Genomic DNA, 16633 nt, shown 5'->3' with positions numbered 1-16633 from the left:
GGAGGGCTGCAAAGACCAGTTAGGGCTACCAGAGGTAGCCCTCTGGTGAGGGGTGACAAGAGCCAGATTTGAGTAGCGACCGTAGAAATGAAGAGAGAAGGAAGGGGTGAGGAATGAGAGAAGGTGTGATGAATAAAGAGGGGGAGGAAAAGTCACAGTCGAATCCTGGGTTTGAGCTTCCATGACTCTGAGGGTGATGGCAACAGTGATGAAAGAGTGATGGGATTTTTAGAAAAGATGATGAGGAGTTTTAGGCACAGTGGGTTTGAAGGTGAGATGGGACACCTACAAGGACACGTCAAGAGGGAGCAGAGGCAGCGCTAACGCCGCGAGGAGAGGGCGGAACCAGTGGTGCAGGCAGGAAGCAGCACGGTCCATTTCCTTCCGACTTTTAATTTCCGTTTCCGGTGTTCACTTACGTGTTTGTTTTGGACCTTCAGTACAGCGAGACCTGGGCTCAAATCCCAGTTCTGCTACTTGCTAGTCATGTGTCTTTTTATTTCTGAGCCTTGGTTTTCTCATCTATAACATAGAGTAAAAATACCTACGTCATAGTTTGTGGGATTAAATAAGATCACGAGTAAAGTCCCTAATACACGTCAGACAATTGTTGTTATTGCGGTTGTTACGATTATAACACGTATTAGTATCATCATCATCTCCTGGATGCCATGAAGTGTGGCCTTAGGAGAGAGTGAAGCCTGAGCCTTGGGCTGCAGCCACATGCGGGAAGCAGGAGGGAGAGGTGGGGCAGGAAGAATATCCACGAAGGGACCGCCTAAGGTGGGGCTGGAGGAGTTGGGGAGAGGTGGGCGAGAGAACCAGACGTCATGGAATATGATGGGAAAGAGAATTTCTAGGCCAGGTCAATATTAACGTCATGCCCCAGCGAGGCCAAATGGAACAGAACTTAGAGAAAAAGCCACTGAGTTGAGTCACTGATTCATCTCAGCAGACATTTCCAGACTCTACCAGGCACTCTGCTAGACATTAGGGACACAAAAATGACCAGGAGGCCATTGATAATGATCAAGAGGGGTGGGGTAAAAGGACAGATTTCTAGGGTGGGGGGAGAAAGTAGGGACAGCAAGTCTAATCTCTTCATTTAAAGAAGTTTGGTAGAAATTCACCATAACCAGCTACTGGTGAATGGACCCCACGGGAGTACTTGGACTCATCCCAGAATTATGACTGTGACCGCAAGAAAATTCACCTCTTAGCCAGACTCAGGACCTTTTAGCCAACATTTCCACACTTTTGAGTTAGTGGAACTTTAATTTCAAGCGCTAGAGTCCCATTTCCCTACCTGCTCATTGAACTCTGGTTAGAACTGAATTTGTTTCGACATTCAGGTGATCGAGTGGATTACTGACTAACGGAAGTCCTCGTTTTGCTTTAGTTGAGTCCTGGTGTTTGTAATCCATCGGCTTCCACTAAAGCTGTGTTAATTCCCATCCAAAACTGTACATTTTTCAAAGACCATTTAGCTCTATCTTTGAGGGTAAATTTTTTGCTGAACTTGCTTTCCTGATGTTTACTGACTGCCTTGTCTTTTGGGGTAGCTTTGGTCCTGTTTGCATCTTATCTGCCCAAGCAGATTTCAAACCCATGGGGGGCAGAAACCAATCTCTATACCTGTCATCTTTCACAGAGTAGACTTGCAAAATGTTTTTCTTGAATCATTGACTGAGATTGAGTGATCACAACCTCAAGTATTCATGTTTCTTTTTTTAAAAAAACTTTTCCACTTCATTGGTTTTTAAATTACAAAATCAACGTTTGCTTATTAAAAAAAAGTTAGAGTACAGATGTGTATAAAATCAAAACCTGAAAGACATTACTCCTCAATTTCACTTCCTGGAGGTAATCACAGCTGAAAGCCTGGCTTCTCCTTCCTGCCTTTCTTCAAAGATGTCTTACCATCTTAACCGGTTTGCAGGACAGAAATTGAGACACAGATGTAGAGAACAAACGTATGGACGCAAAGAGGGGAAAGCGGTGGGGGGTGGGGGTGGTGGTGATGAATTGGGCGATTGGGATTGACATGTATACACTGATGTGTATAAAATGGATGACTAATAAGAACCTTCTGTATAAAAATATAAATAAAATAAAATTTTTAAAAAAAAGATGTCTTACCATCTTAAGATGCTATTTGCTTGTCATTACCATCCAGGATTTAGCGCAATGCCTGACACATAGTAATTGCTCAGTAAACGGTTGTGGAACAACTGAGTAGCATTAAGGTATCTCTTTACTCCCAAATTCAACCTTATCTGATTAGGGCAGCAGTGTGATAAAAATATGATCTACACTTCTTTAATGTTACTAAATCCTAGGACCTGTTTGAAACCTTTTACTTATAATTGCAACAATCCTTTGAGGTAGGTACTATTGTCATCCACATTTTATAGGTCTCTTGACCTCTCTGTTTCAGTGGCTTCATGTGTAAATTGAGGAAAACAATACCTACCTCCAAGGTAGGTGAGATGTGAGGGTGAAATGCGTTAATGTATGGGAAGCCTCAATACTCTGTAATGACCTATATGGGAAAAGAACCTAAAAAAGAGTGGTTATATGTATATGTATAACTGATTCACTTTGCTGTACACCTGAAACTAACACAACATTGTAAATCAACTGCAGTCCAATAAAAATTTTAAAAAAATATATGGGAAGCACTTGGAACAGTGCTATACATGGTCAACTGAGAAACAGTTGAATCTGAATTTCTGTATCCTTTATGAATTTTTGTCTTCTTATGAATGCTTGCATTTAATAATGCATCAAACATATGGAACATTTGAAAAATCATATTGAGGTCCATACCCAGAATGACGGTGGTACATAACATGGGAATTTAGCATACTGTTGTTGCTGCCCTCAAAACTTTCCTCCTATATTCTCCTGTATCAGTCACCTTCAGTGAGAACGGGATGGTTGATACTTAAGTTGGTGACAAGGGATGGGAGGATCAATCTTTGTATTGAAAGGTCAGATTTTCAGCTTACTTCTCATGCTTGAAGCATGATCTCCCCCCAGTACAAGGATTTCTCCCTGTCTTAGTTTGCTAGGGCTGCCATAACAAAATACCGCAGAGTGAGTGTCAATAGAAATCTATTTTCTCCCAGTTCTGGAGGCTAGAAGTCCAAAGTCAAGGTGTCGGCAGGGTTGATTTCTTCTGAGGTTTCTCTCCTTGGCTTGCTGTTTCTGCATGTGGTCTTTGTTCTGTGCCCATGCATGCCTGGTGCCTCTGTGTGTGTCCAACTTTCCATTTCTCATAAGGATACCAATCAGATTGGATTAGGACCCACCCTAATGGCCTCATTTTAACCTAATCACCCTTTAAAGGTTCTATCTCCAAACGCAATTACCATCTGACCAACTGGGGATTGGGACTTCAACAAATGAATTTAAGGTGGGAAGACAGAATTTAGCCCAGAATAATTCCTTATTGTTATCAAAATCAATAGGAAGCTTTCTCTGAGTTTTGAACTCCTACACGTAAGAATTCAGTCATGCCCTGGGTAAGAGAGGTTTTGTGAGTCTGACTCTGTGAGCGTGTCCTATATATACTCATCAAGTAAGTTGTTTCTACCATTTCTCTAAATGACAAATTTGGTTTTTCTTACTCTGTCATCAACACACTTAAAAACCCAAACACTCCTCCGTAAAATATCCTGTTTCTTCTAAGGCCATCCTCTTTGCAGACTGATCCCTGCTGAGGAGACCTTGGAATCTGACCAGATTGTAAATCAGAGACTGTCAATCTTAGGCTTTATTACCTTGCACCAAAGACAAGGTGACAGATGAGTGATTTCTCACATGTTAGGCCGAGCCTGGCTTCCGACCCTGAGATCTCAGCACTTCGTGATCTGGAGGGCCGAAGGACTACAACCAAGGAATTAATCTTTCTGGCTGTAGAGAGTAGAATTTTCAGGCAAAATGACCAAGAAAGGATTTCATTGAAGTAGGAGAGGACTTGGAACAACAGTCCTCTGAGTTACACACATAAGTCACCTCCTCCATATATCCACCCCCTAAACTTGGCCTCTCTTTTTATAAGTACAATTTGGCAACCAAGGAAGTTATGCAAAGAACCCAAAACACGCAGCAAAGGATGTCAGAGTTGAACGGACTGGAACTCTCTCACCCTTAGAAAGCTTTTAGGTTCACGTGCCCAGAAGTGGGCTCTTCCGTGTCTCTCAATGCCCTTCTCTGCTGTCCCCAGACGTCTGGCAGTGAGCCAGTGGGTGGCCCTCAAATCAAAGTGGGGTTTGACACCTTCAGGTTTTACAGGCCAGGATCTTGGGACCCAGGAATGCTTGAATCCTGCCTTACCAATCTCCCCTTTTCCTTTCAGTTCCCCAGAGAGCTATGCACACTAGAAACAAAACCAACACGAGAATCAAAGTCCAGGAGAAAACTTCTTATCCTGTGAGATTGGCTAATTGATGAAAAATTTCATTTAAAGAGCAGAATCATGCAAAATGCATCTCCAAACCTACCTTAAGCATTTACATTTTCTTTAAAACACATAAATGTACTTATAATAAAAATTGCTTTTGATTACTCTTCCAAAAATTACTAATTTTAAGTTCATTTTTTAAATATATGATTTAAAAAGATCTTTCTTGCGTAAATCATACCCATAATGTGTTGTCTATGGTTTTCAATTTTGATTTTTTTAAATTGGAGCAAGAATTTGAAGACTTCGGGCTTCCCTGGTGGCGCAGTGGTTAAGAATCCACCTGCTAGTGCAGGGGACACGGGTTTGAGCCCCGGTCTGGGAAGATCCCACATGCCGCGGAGCAACTAAGCCCGTGCACCACAACTACTGAGCCTGCGCTCTAGAGCCCGCGAGCCACAACTAACTGAGCCCGTGTGCCACTACTGCTGAAGCCCACATGCCCTAGAGCCTGTGCTCTGCAACAAGAGAAGCCACCGCAATGAGAAACCCGCGCACCGCTACGAAGAGTAGCCCCGCTCACCTCAACTAGAGAAAGCCTGCGCGCAGCAACGAAGACCCAACACAGCCATAAATTAATTAATTAATTAATTAAAAGAAAAGAATTTGAAGATTTCTGTAAAACAGTCTAAGGGCAGAGTCTGTAAATTTTTATGAAATTTTCCTTAGTCCTTTACATGTTTCATCTATGCCTGGTTCTAGAGAAATTTTGGTTAGCAGATTGCCTTAATTCTTTCCAAAGCTTTCAACTTGGTTTTTTCTCTTTTTAAAATTCAATTCGGGGCTTACCTCGTGGCACAGTGGTTGAGAGTCCGCCTGCCGATGCAGAGGACACGGGTTCGTGCCCCAGTCCGGGAGGATCCCACATGCCGTGGAGCGGCTGGGCCCGTGAGCCATGGCCGCTGAGCCTGCGCGTCCGGAGCCTGTGCTCCGCAACGGGAGAGGCCACAGCAGCAAGAGGCCCGCGTACTGGAAAAAAAAAAAAAATTCAATTCATTTTAGTGCTTACTTATATTTAATCGGGTTTTATAGTATTTCAATTAATTACAATAATGTGTACCAATGGCATATAAAAGTTTGGAAACAAAAACAACTTTGATTCATTTTAACAGTCGTTTTTAAATTTTCACATGCATCAGAATCATCTGGAGAGCTTGTTAAAACACATATTCCTGGACCCCATACACAGAGTTTCTGATTCAGGAGGTCTGGGGTGGGGCCTGAGAGTTTGTATTCCTAAGAAGTTCTCAAGGGATGATTGTTGCAGTTGGGTCACCACCACACTTAGACAACTGATGCTTTATAAGTGTACAGTCAGTCAATAGGAAAAGTATATAGGTGCTCTGGAGCACAAGTGTTCCTCCAGGGCTGCTTTGTAAGCATGAAACCATTGACTTCGCTGGTGTTGCAGTGGTTGGGAATCCGCCTGCCAATGCAGGGGACACAGGTTCGGTCCCTGGTCCGGGAAGATCCCACATGCTGCGGAGTAACTAAGCCCGTGTGCCACAACTACTGAGCCTGCGCTCTAGAGCCCGCGAGCCACACCTACTGAGCCCGCGTGCCACACCTACTGAGCCCGCGTGCCACAACTACCGAAGCCTGCGTGCCTAGAGCCCATGCTCTGCAACAAGAGAAGCCACCGCAATGAGAAGCCCATGCGCCGCGATGAAGAGTAGCCCCCCACTCGCTGCAACTAGAGAAAGCCTGCATGCAGCAACGAAGACCCATCGCAGCCAAAAAGAAAGAAAGAAAGGAAGAAAGAAAGAATGAGCATGCAGCCCAACCAACAAGAGAAGTGCACAGGTATTCAAAAGCACAGGGGTTCCAGTAACCTTGAGCATTTAGCGTGTTCTGGGCATCGGGTCCCATATTTTCAGAGGGCATGAAAAGCAGTGATTGATCGGAAGTTCGTTGAGTGGAGGTCAATTAAAAGAGCTGCTTCTGTGCAACTTTATTAACACCTCATCCAATATTGGATACTGTGCTCTAGAGCATTCTGGGAAAAAAGGCGAGATTGGAGTATGTGGCTTAGACTTTAGGCCTAAGCAAAGTTTCTAGTCTCTCCCCAGTCTAATATGGGGCCAGTGTCTCTCTTAGGGCTGGGCACAGAGATTATACCCCATGGTGTGTAAGAGGAAGTTCGAGAGAGAGGCGGAGTCTGAGTTTCCACCTTTTAGGTACAGTGACCTGCCCACTCATCATCGTGGTGCTGTCAGGGGCATGGAACGTGGATGTCAGGTAGATTAGCAGCTCTTTTGTTTGGAAGGGATACTAACGAGTGGGTGGCCTGAGGTGGGCGCAGCTGACTGACAGCAGACACCCATATCAGGGGTTGGGAGATTTGCAAGATGGCAGCTCAGGCCCAGCACAAGGAGGCTGCAGATGGGGAGTGTCTCCTGCTAATACAGTTTAGTGTGGGCTACAGCAAGGCCCACTCCTGTGACATGTGGCCTGGGGCGCGTGCCAGGGCTTGGTATCCTTTATCTGTGCCCTCAGTGTCCCCGGTTATTTGTTTAATGATACAGTGATTCTTTTTTTTTTTTTTTAATATTTATTTATTTGGCTGTGCCGGGTCTGAGTTGCAGCATGTGGGATCTTTTAGTTGCGGCATGTGGGTTCTTAGTTGCAGCATGTGGGATCTAGCTCCCCGACCAGGGATCAAACCCAGGCCACCTGCACTGGGAGCGTGAACTCTTAACCACTGGACCACCAGGGAAGTCCTGATACATTGGCTCTGGAAAGATGAGACATTAACTTTTAGAAAGATCTGTTGCTAGCTCAAAATTTATATTTTGACTCAACTCCAGGAACTGGCTAATGTCCATGATATTCAGATCCTAAGACTGTATGAATGCACTGTTCCCACCAAAATCGCTTGCGTATTAAAATCACAAATATCAGGCACTATTAGAACTCTTTAGGGAGTGAAGTTACAAAAAAACAATAACTTAACAGAAACTTAATGAAGCCTGGGAGCAAAAGAATAAACACAACACATGTTATTACCCTTTAAAAATCTTTAGCTTTTCCCCTTGCATCTTTTGATTACCGTGTTAAGTATGTAATATCTTCTCAATGCGTGGTTTTGCTTTTTTAAATTGTGCATGAGTATTGATTTGCAGGTTCCATTTCCTTGTTATTATTTACAAGGTTTTGATATTCAGATATCCTAAATCATTATATAGAGGGAAACATTTTTTAAGGAAAAAAAATATCATCCTTAATCCTACTACCTTGCCTACACAGCAAGCATTTTTATTTCTAATTTTCAGGTTTTGCCTTAGAGCCATATTTTACCTGGATATAATCACTGTAAATATACAACTTTCAGATCTACTTCTTTCACCAAATCGTAATTGTCTTCCTATTTACAGTTATGTTAGAATTATAATGTTAATAACTACCTACTGCCCCAAATGGAACTCCTGAGCGTTCCCTGCAAAACCTGCACCGTCCCCATCCCTGAGTCCACCTTATTCCCTCCCTTTTTCCCTCACCTCACCTCTAATCTGACAGGAATCTTACTGACCCCACTTTCAACCTGGTGTATTATTGACAGTTCTCTAGGGCTGTCCCAACAAAGAACCACAAATCAGGTGACTGAAAACAACAGAAATGTATTGCCTCCTAGCTCTGGGGGCTGGAAGTCTGACATCAAGGTGCTGGCAGGACCATGCCCCCTCTGAAACTTGTAGGGGAGAACCCTTCCTTGCTTCGGACAGTGGGTGTTGGTCCTCAGCACTCCTCAGCTTACAGCTGCATCACTCTCATCTGTCTCCACGTGGCATTCTTCTCTTCCTATAAGGACACCAGTCATATTGGATTAGGCCCCAGACTAATGACCTCATCTTACCTTGACTGTATTTGCAAAGACCCTATTTCCAAATAAGCTCACATTCACAGGTATCTTTTTAGGGGGACACAACTCAACCCAGAGGACCACCCCTCTCTCTCCGCCCCCCCTCCTTCCTGCACTGTTCTGGCTTACCTCCCCCCTGACCCTCCAGTTCCTCACTGGGGTTATTGTACTGGCCTCCTCGCTGGGTTTCTACTGTCACGTGTCCTGCTATGGTCTATTCTTTTTTTTTTTATGGTCTACTCTTGATTCCTTTGTTCAGAACCCTCCAGAGACTCCCTACTCACTCAGAGTAAAAGCCAAAGTCCTGGCAGTGGCCCTACGGTCCCTCCTGATCTGCACTTGTTCTCATCTCTCACCCCTCTCTGCTCCAGCCACTCTGGCCTCTTTGCTGATCGTCCAGCTCACCAGGCATATGCCCACCTCTGGGCCTTTGCACCTGCTGTTGTTCCCTTTGCCCAGGATGCTCCCTCCCAGATACCCACAGGGCCCGTGCCTCATTCAAGACTCTGCCTAACTGCCACCTTCCTGACCACTGCTATGACATCATACCCTCACTCTCACCCGCCCCGCCACAGTCTCTATTCCTTTGTGCCACTTTATTTTTCTCCAGAACACTCTCCACCTTCTAAGAGACTGTGTTCTTTACTTGTTTGTTTATTTTCTTTTTTATCTACCACCACCATCCAAATGGAAGCTTCTCTAGGACTGGAGTTTTTGTCTGTTTTGTTCCATCCTTAGCACCTAAAATAGGGCCAGGCCCACAGTAGGTGCTCAGTGATTATTTGTAGGATTAATGAGAAATAGGCCAGCACATTTTCTCGTAAATTACTAAACCATTTATCCTTATTAAATGTTCATCTTATTTTCCTAATTTTTTGGTCACTGTAAATAATGCTGCTACAAATAGCTTCTTCTCTATAGTTAATTTCCTCCTTTTTTTCAATTATTTCTTGGGGCCACATTTCCAGAGTGAATATTGTCAAATGTCCTTCCAGAAGAATTTTCATCAGTTCATAATGCCACCCACTATTAATAATCGGACTCTGTTTCCATGCTGCCTTGCCACCATTGGATTTTTCTTTAAATTAATTAATTAATTAATTAGTTTTTGGCTGCATTGGGTCTTCATTGCTGCACACGGGCTTTCTCTAGTAGCAGCGAGCGGGGGCTACTCTTCGTTTCGGTGCGTGGGTTTCTCATTGTGGTTGCTTCTCTTGTTGTGGAGCACAGGCTCTAGGCGCGCTGGCTTCAGTAGTTGTGGCACGCGGGCTCAGTAGTTGTGTCACGCGGGCTCAGTAGTTGTGGCTTGCGGGCTCTAAAGTGCAGGCTCAATATTTGTGGTGCACGGGCTTAGTTGCTTCGCGACATGTGGAATCTTCCCGGACCAGGGTTTGGACCCGTGTCCCCTGCATTGGCAGGCGGATTCTTTTTTTTTAACATCTTTATTGAAGTATAATTGCTTTACATTGTTTTGTTAGTTTCTGCTGTATAACAAAGTGAATCAACTATACGTATACATATATCCCCATATCCCCTCCCTCTTGTGTCTCCCTCCCACCCTCCCTATCCCACCCCTCTAGGTGGTCACAAAGCACAGAGCTGATCTCACTGTGCTATGCGGCTGCTTCCCACTAACTACTTATTTTACATTTGGTAGTGTATATATGTCCATGCCACTCTCTCACTTCATCCCAGCTTCCCCTTCCCCTTCCCTGTGTCCTCAAGTCCATTCTCTACGTCTGCGTCTTTATTCCTGTCCTGCCCCTAGGTTCTTCAGAACCTTTTTTTTTTTTTTTTAGATTCCATATATATGTGTTAGCATATGGTATTTGTTTTTCTCTTTCTGACTTACTTCACTCTGTCTGACAGACTCTAGGTCCATCCACCTCACTACAAATAGCTCAATTTTGTTTCTTTTTATGGCTGAGTAATATTCCATTGTATATATGTGCCACATCTTCTTTATCCATTCATCTGTCGATGGACACTTAGGTTGCTTCCATGTCCTGGCTATTGTAAATAGTTCTGGCAGGCGGATTCTTAACCACTGTGCCACCAGGGGAGTCCTGTAAGTTCTTTAGTATCTTCTGATATGAACTGTCTGATCCAGACTCCTGATTTATTTTTTTTCGGAAGGGAGGTTTTAGATTCATATTTATCTATCCATCCTCTTCTGGGGGCAAAAATATTAATCCTTACTTATATTTGTTATAAGTATGTTTCCATTCTCTAATGCCCTTTACCTCTGTTTGTGTTTCTACTTAAACTCTGTGTTTTAATCTTTACAGCTGTGGACTACTGTGCCTCAGAAAACCACGGATGTGAACATGAGTGTGTAAATACCGACAGCTCCTACTTTTGCCGGTGCCCTAAAGGATTTGCTCTTAACCCAGATAAGAAAACATGCACAAGTAAGTTACACACATACACACACATTTTTTGATGCTCCTGCTATAAGCACTGTGGCTGAGGAAATCTTCCAAGCACAGAGTAGCACAGGATTATGTGCTGGGGTTAGGGGGCCTTTTACCTTCTGCTCTATTCCTCCTTTGTCAGGCCTTTCTTAACTTGTTCTAAGACCGTAGCCCACTCTATCTCAGTGTCACCCTTCACAGCATCTGACAACAGTATGTATCTTTGATCAGATACCACATGTCGGAGTGTTTCTCCAGCATCTACAGAGCGTGATGACAATCAGACCATCTTACTTCATGCTGGCTCAGCCTGCCTGTGCCCACCAGTGTTAACAGGGCTTAAGAAATACTTTCACTGAAGCTTTGTGGCTTGTGGGCTGCAGCTCTGACTCCACACAAGTAAAGGAAAATCTCTGAGCCAAAAGGAGTTGACTGTGGCTGCCCCTGGGTGGGGGAGGAGTTGGTGGAGGGCATTTTGCAGAGAACTGCTCAGTGTTTGTTTGAGCTATTTAGTTCTATTTGTTTGAGCTATTTAGTTCTATTTTAGTTCTATTTTAACTATACGCATCCACATCAGAATTAATTTGAGCTCCCCAAATCTGACCATAACAATTTATAAACTGACGGTGGTCGTTCGTTTTGTAAAAGGATTCCAAAAACATTCTTTTAAGTGTAAAGATATGTCAGAGCACTTAAGGGATTGTATATGGATAATTATCATCCTATAGAAAGGTTCACTTGAGAAAGTTTGTTTTTAAAGTATTGGGGCCCAGCATGTTTAAAAAGTGACATTTAATAGCAATTTAGAATAAAGTCACCTCTGAAACGTCCATCAGTGAGAAAACAGGATTTCAATTCATAAAAAGTTCATGTACCCACAGCCTTTCTAACTACATCTATTATGTAAAGCAGGATATGCCTGCATAGTTTTTAAAAAACATCCCCCCAAAACTCCTGAAACATCAACTTGCTTTTCAGTCCCTGCATATCAACAGTTTATAAGCACCAGAGCTAGAGGCAGGGGTGGAGGATAAAACTGTAAGGGGCACAGGAAGTCAAAACATATATTTCTGGACCCCAAACCACATGCCAATAGCAATGAATAAGGCCAGGTCCTTCCTGGAGGAGATATCTCGGCTGAGTCTTGAAGGCAGAGCCATCCTTCACCAGGTAAAGAAGAGTGAGATGTAGGTGGCCAGGAGGAGGAAAGATGTGCAAAAATATCAGCCAGGCAGACCCATCTCCACAACTGGCCTACAGTTGCTTATTGAACGAATAAGAGAAAGAGTGAATGGACTGTTCTGTTCCTAGTCTCCCTTCCTTTCTGAATATTCTGAGCTATGAGCCAGCGGCCTGGGCTGGGGTAGCGTTCGGGGAGTCGTGGCTGCTGGGCTGATGAGTCAGTTCTGTCCATCAAAGGGGAGGCCACATGCCGCTGAGGGCAGTTCAAACCCCAGTTCATCTGCATTTTTTGCTGGATGATCTTGCCTCAGTTGCCTCAGCTGTAACAGGGGAGATAATACCACCTACTCCATGGTGTTGTCTTGAAGGCTAAATGAGAGAATTCATCTAAACCATTGAGCACGTGGCCTGGTGCCAAGCAAATTCTTGAAGGGATGACACTGGCTTCAAAAAGACTTTAAATTGGGATCTACTGAGCATATACCACGTGCCTGGGGTAAGTTTAATAGCGCCTAAAAAATTCAAAATTCAAGACTTCTGCTGGAGGCTGCTTGGGAACACAAGCCACACAGAGCAGCTCAGTCACCTGTGAGGTGTTATATGACCAAAGGCTCCCAGGGTGACACAGACAAGACTCATGGTAGGAGTTAAGGGAAGGAGGAGACCAGCTGGACGAGAAGAGGTGGGGATGCGGCTGCCACCCTGGGACGAGGCCTGGAGGGACACATGTATCCTCTCCAGTCTCCTTCCTGCCTCTGTAGCACTCCTTCCCTGGCTGGGGTCGCCTGACCTCACCGCCAGCCCCTGTTCCCAGAGCCTCACCATCAACATGTCACCTATCCAGAATCTCAGGGGATGTGGAGAATGACAAGCCCCAGGACAGTACAAACGAGGAGACCCTAGAAGTAGATAGTGCTGTGCAGGGGACCTGGGACAGGAGTTCCAGCTGAAAGTCAGGGGAGGGAATGGTCCAGCTGTGAGGTCTCACCAGCTAGGCACGGAGCCTGGCAGTTCAGCTGTCTCTGGGCCCTGTCGGAGTCAAGACCCAGAAGTGGGCCCCCCCACCAATGTGTGGGCAGAGAAGAGTGCTGGGCAGTCAGCCTCAGGGAGATGAGTCCCCTAGAAGGGTCCCCTTCCTGCTATGCTTGGGGGCAGGGCAGGGAGCCAGACCTGGGGAGGGTACTGGCAAGAGAATAGAAACCGCCCCCGCCTCCGGAGGACTTGGAAGGCTGTGAGAGTAGGGAATAAGGCAGTTCAGTTGTAAGAACCAAGACACTTGGGAATGCTCCAGATCTCTGACAAAAACAGGAGCACAAACTGAGAAATAGGGACCAGTTAAGAGAACAGAAACACAGGATGGAGGTGAAAGCTCAGAATCAAGGCAGGGATCCTGTTTTTAATTAATGAGGTATCACATCAGCTTCCAGCCAAGTCAGAGCCTGGCTGCTGCTGTGATGTTGAGAGATTTAAAACAGTTTTTTTCCCATTCCTCATCAACTTGCCGAAAATGAAATAAAAGAAACTCAGTTCCTTAAATTTGAGTCTCTATTTTTTTTTTTTTTTTTTGCAGTACGTGGGCCTCTCACTGTTGTGGCCTCTCACGTTGCGGAGCACAGGCTCCAGACGTGCAGGCTCAGCGGACATGGCTCATGGGCCCAGCCGCTCCGCGGCATGTGGGATCTTCCCAGACTGGGGCACGAACCCGTGTCCCCTGCATCGGCAGGCGGACTCTCAACCACTGCGCCACCAGGGAAGCCCTCTATTTTTTTTTTATGAATTTATTTATTTATTTATGGCTTCCTTGGGTCTTCGCTGCTGCGTGCGGGCTTTCTTTAGTTGCCGTGAGCGGGGGCTATCCTTTGTTGCTGTGCACGGGCTTCTCATTGCGGTGGCTTTGCTTGTTGCAGAGCATGGGCTTTAGGCACGCGGGCTCAGTAGTTGTGGCGCATGGGCTTAGTTGCTCCATGGCATGTGGGATCTTCCCAGACCAGGGCTCGAACCCGTGTCCCCTCCATTGGCAGGTGGATTCTTAACCACTGCACCACCAAGGAAGCCCCTGAGTCTCTATTTTTAACCAAAAGTATATTTTAAAGCTAATCCAATTAGTAAGTGTGCAATTTTTATCTAAAAATTATAGACTTGTCAATGTAATATACCAAGCATGATTAATTTATGATTAAGCTAAAATGTACATAATAGAGCTTTATGTTCCTGAACAAATCATATAATTAAAATATGTAAGGAGTGTTCAGTTCTTTACCCTAAAGCATCCCATACAAATCCATCTGAATATTTTCTAGAGGGGAGAAGGGTAGGAATATGCAGGTGCCATCAATTAGCAAAATATTGGCAAGACTTTTTTTTTTTTACTGTGGTAAACTATACATAATATAAAGTTTTCCATTGTAACCATTTTTAAGTGTACAGTTCAGTGGCATTAAGTACATTCATGCTGTTATACAACCATCACCACCATCCAGCTGCAGAACTTTTTCATCTCCCTAAACTGAAACTCTGTACCCATTAAATAACAATTCCCCCCTCCCCTTTCTTCCCCACCACCCCTGGCAACCACCATTCTACTTTCTGTCTCTTTGAATTTGGCTACTCTAGGTACCTCGTGCAAGTGGAATCATACAATATTTGTCCTTCTGTGACTGGCTTATTTCACTTAGCATAATGTCCTCAAGTTTCACCCATGATGTAGCATGTGTCACAATTTCCTTCCTCTTTAAGGCTGAATAATATTCCATGTATGTATACACCACATTTTGTTTATTCATCCTCTTGTGTTGCTTCCACCTCTTGGTTATTATGAACAATGCTGCTATGAGCATGGGTGCACACGTATCTGTTCAAGTCCCTGCTTTCAGCTCTTGCGCGTATACTTAGAAGTGGAATTGCTGAATATTATGGGGACAAGATTTTTAGAGGTCCATAGAAACCATTACTCCTGAGCTGGCGCGAGAACGTTCTCAGATGCTCAGGGTCTTTTCAGGAGATAGGATTTGTGTCTTTGGTGTCAAGGAGACTGTGGGTTTCATGTCTAATGCTTAATCACCTAACACCTGTAACGTTGAGTAAAGGCAGTTGTCGACATCGTATTTTGCATCTTGCTGTTTATTACTTACTGGCTTTGAGATCGTTTTACTCATTATTTTTCAGGCTCCATTGATAACTTGGTTGACACTTCTATCCTTATTTTTCAAATAGGAGTGCTTTCACAAAGTACCAAATGAATATTTATACTTGCATTAAAAATGAAACAGACATAGGAAATAATTTTTGATTGCATCAGCAATAGACGAACTAGAATGTATCAGTCTTTGGGTTTCCTGGCCAGCTTGTTGTTAACCTGCTGAGCCCCAGTATCTTCTTACAGCCTGCAATATGCCACTTGCTTTCGTAAGACCTGTGTGCATGAATCAAAGACTCTCAGTTGGTAACAGTAGAGTTGCCATATGATCCAGCAATCCCACTCCTGGGCATATATCCAAACAAAACTATAATTTAAAAAGTTACCCCTATGTTCATAGCAGCACTATTCACAATAGGCAAGACACGGAAACAACCTAAATGTCCACTGACAGATGAATGGATAAAGAAGATGTGGTACATTTATACAATGGAGTATTACTTAGCCGTAAAAAAGAATGAAATAATGTCATTTGCAGTAACATGGAAGGACCTAGAGATTATCATACTAAGTGAAGTAAGTCAGAAAGAGAAAGACAAATACCATATGGTATCACTTATATGTGGAATCTAAAATATGACACAAATGAACTTACCTACGAAATGGAAACAGACTCACAGACATAGAGAACAGACCTGTGGTTGCCAAGGGGGAGGGAGGGTTGGGGAAGGGTGGATTGAGAGTTTGGGATTAGCAGACGCAAACTATTATATATAGAATGGATAAACAACAAGGACCTACTGTATAGCACAGGGAACTATATTCAATATCCTGTGATAAATGATAAAGGAAAAGAAACTAAATGTGTTTTCTTTAAAAAAAAGACTCTCAGTTGAAAGAGACCTTCAAGTTCAACCTACTTCTAGCCCAACCACCCATCCTACAATATCCTCACTGTCATCATCCAGCCTCCACTTGAATACCCCTACTGACAGGACACTCACTACACCCCCTGCAGTGGATTTCACTTTATACAGCTCTGACTCTTAGAAAGTGATTCCTTACACTGAGCTGATCACTACCTCCTTGCATTTTGAGACCAACAGGACAAATTAAGCTTCTCACATTTTCCTGTTCACTAAGAATGAGTCATATCAGAATAATTTTATTTCATTTAGTAGACTAGCCAGGCATGGAAAATGTGGGAGCAACTATCTAGACTCTAACAGACATTCCATCAATTTGCTAAAGAGATCCCCATGCCCCATAGACCGGATGGAGAAATGTGTGCTGGATGAAAGAATCATTGGTTGAGTTCATAACTGGCCGAATGTCTGAGCTGAGATCCTCCTGGAGGGAAGTGTTTAAACAGCCTGGCCAGAAGCATCAAGGAGTGTTCACGAGCTGTCTTCTGTTCTTAGTGACTCCTTGCTGGTTCTTAGTGGGCAATGTTTACACATCTAAACTTTCACAAAACACTCCATTAAGAGTAACACCAGTAACCATTTATTTATTCAACAAATACCTGTCGATCGCCTGCTATATGCTAGATACTTTTGTAGATACTGGGAATG

At 43.9% G+C, this 16633-nt stretch overlaps 1 protein-coding gene across 3 annotated transcripts in view; it reads left to right on the top strand.

Annotated features, from left to right (window-relative positions):
- MATN2 (matrilin 2) overlaps positions 1-16633 on the top strand; it is a 152409-nt gene that overhangs the window by 82910 nt on the left and 52866 nt on the right. For all 3 annotated transcript variants that reach the window (XM_082600846.1, XM_082600844.1, XM_082600845.1), the window contains exon 6: positions 10616-10738. In XM_082600846.1, coding sequence (XP_082456972.1) covers positions 10616-10738 — 123 coding nt within the window. The remainder of the gene's footprint in view (positions 1-10615; positions 10739-16633) is intronic.

The sequence above is a fragment of the Mesoplodon mirus genome (genome assembly GCF_964341445.2).
Source record: "Mesoplodon mirus genome assembly, chromosome: 16".
Taxonomy (NCBI): domain Eukaryota; kingdom Metazoa; phylum Chordata; class Mammalia; order Artiodactyla; family Ziphiidae; genus Mesoplodon; species Mesoplodon mirus.
Note: the sequence above shows the minus strand (reverse complement) of the source record. Positions and strands in the feature narration are given on the sequence as shown.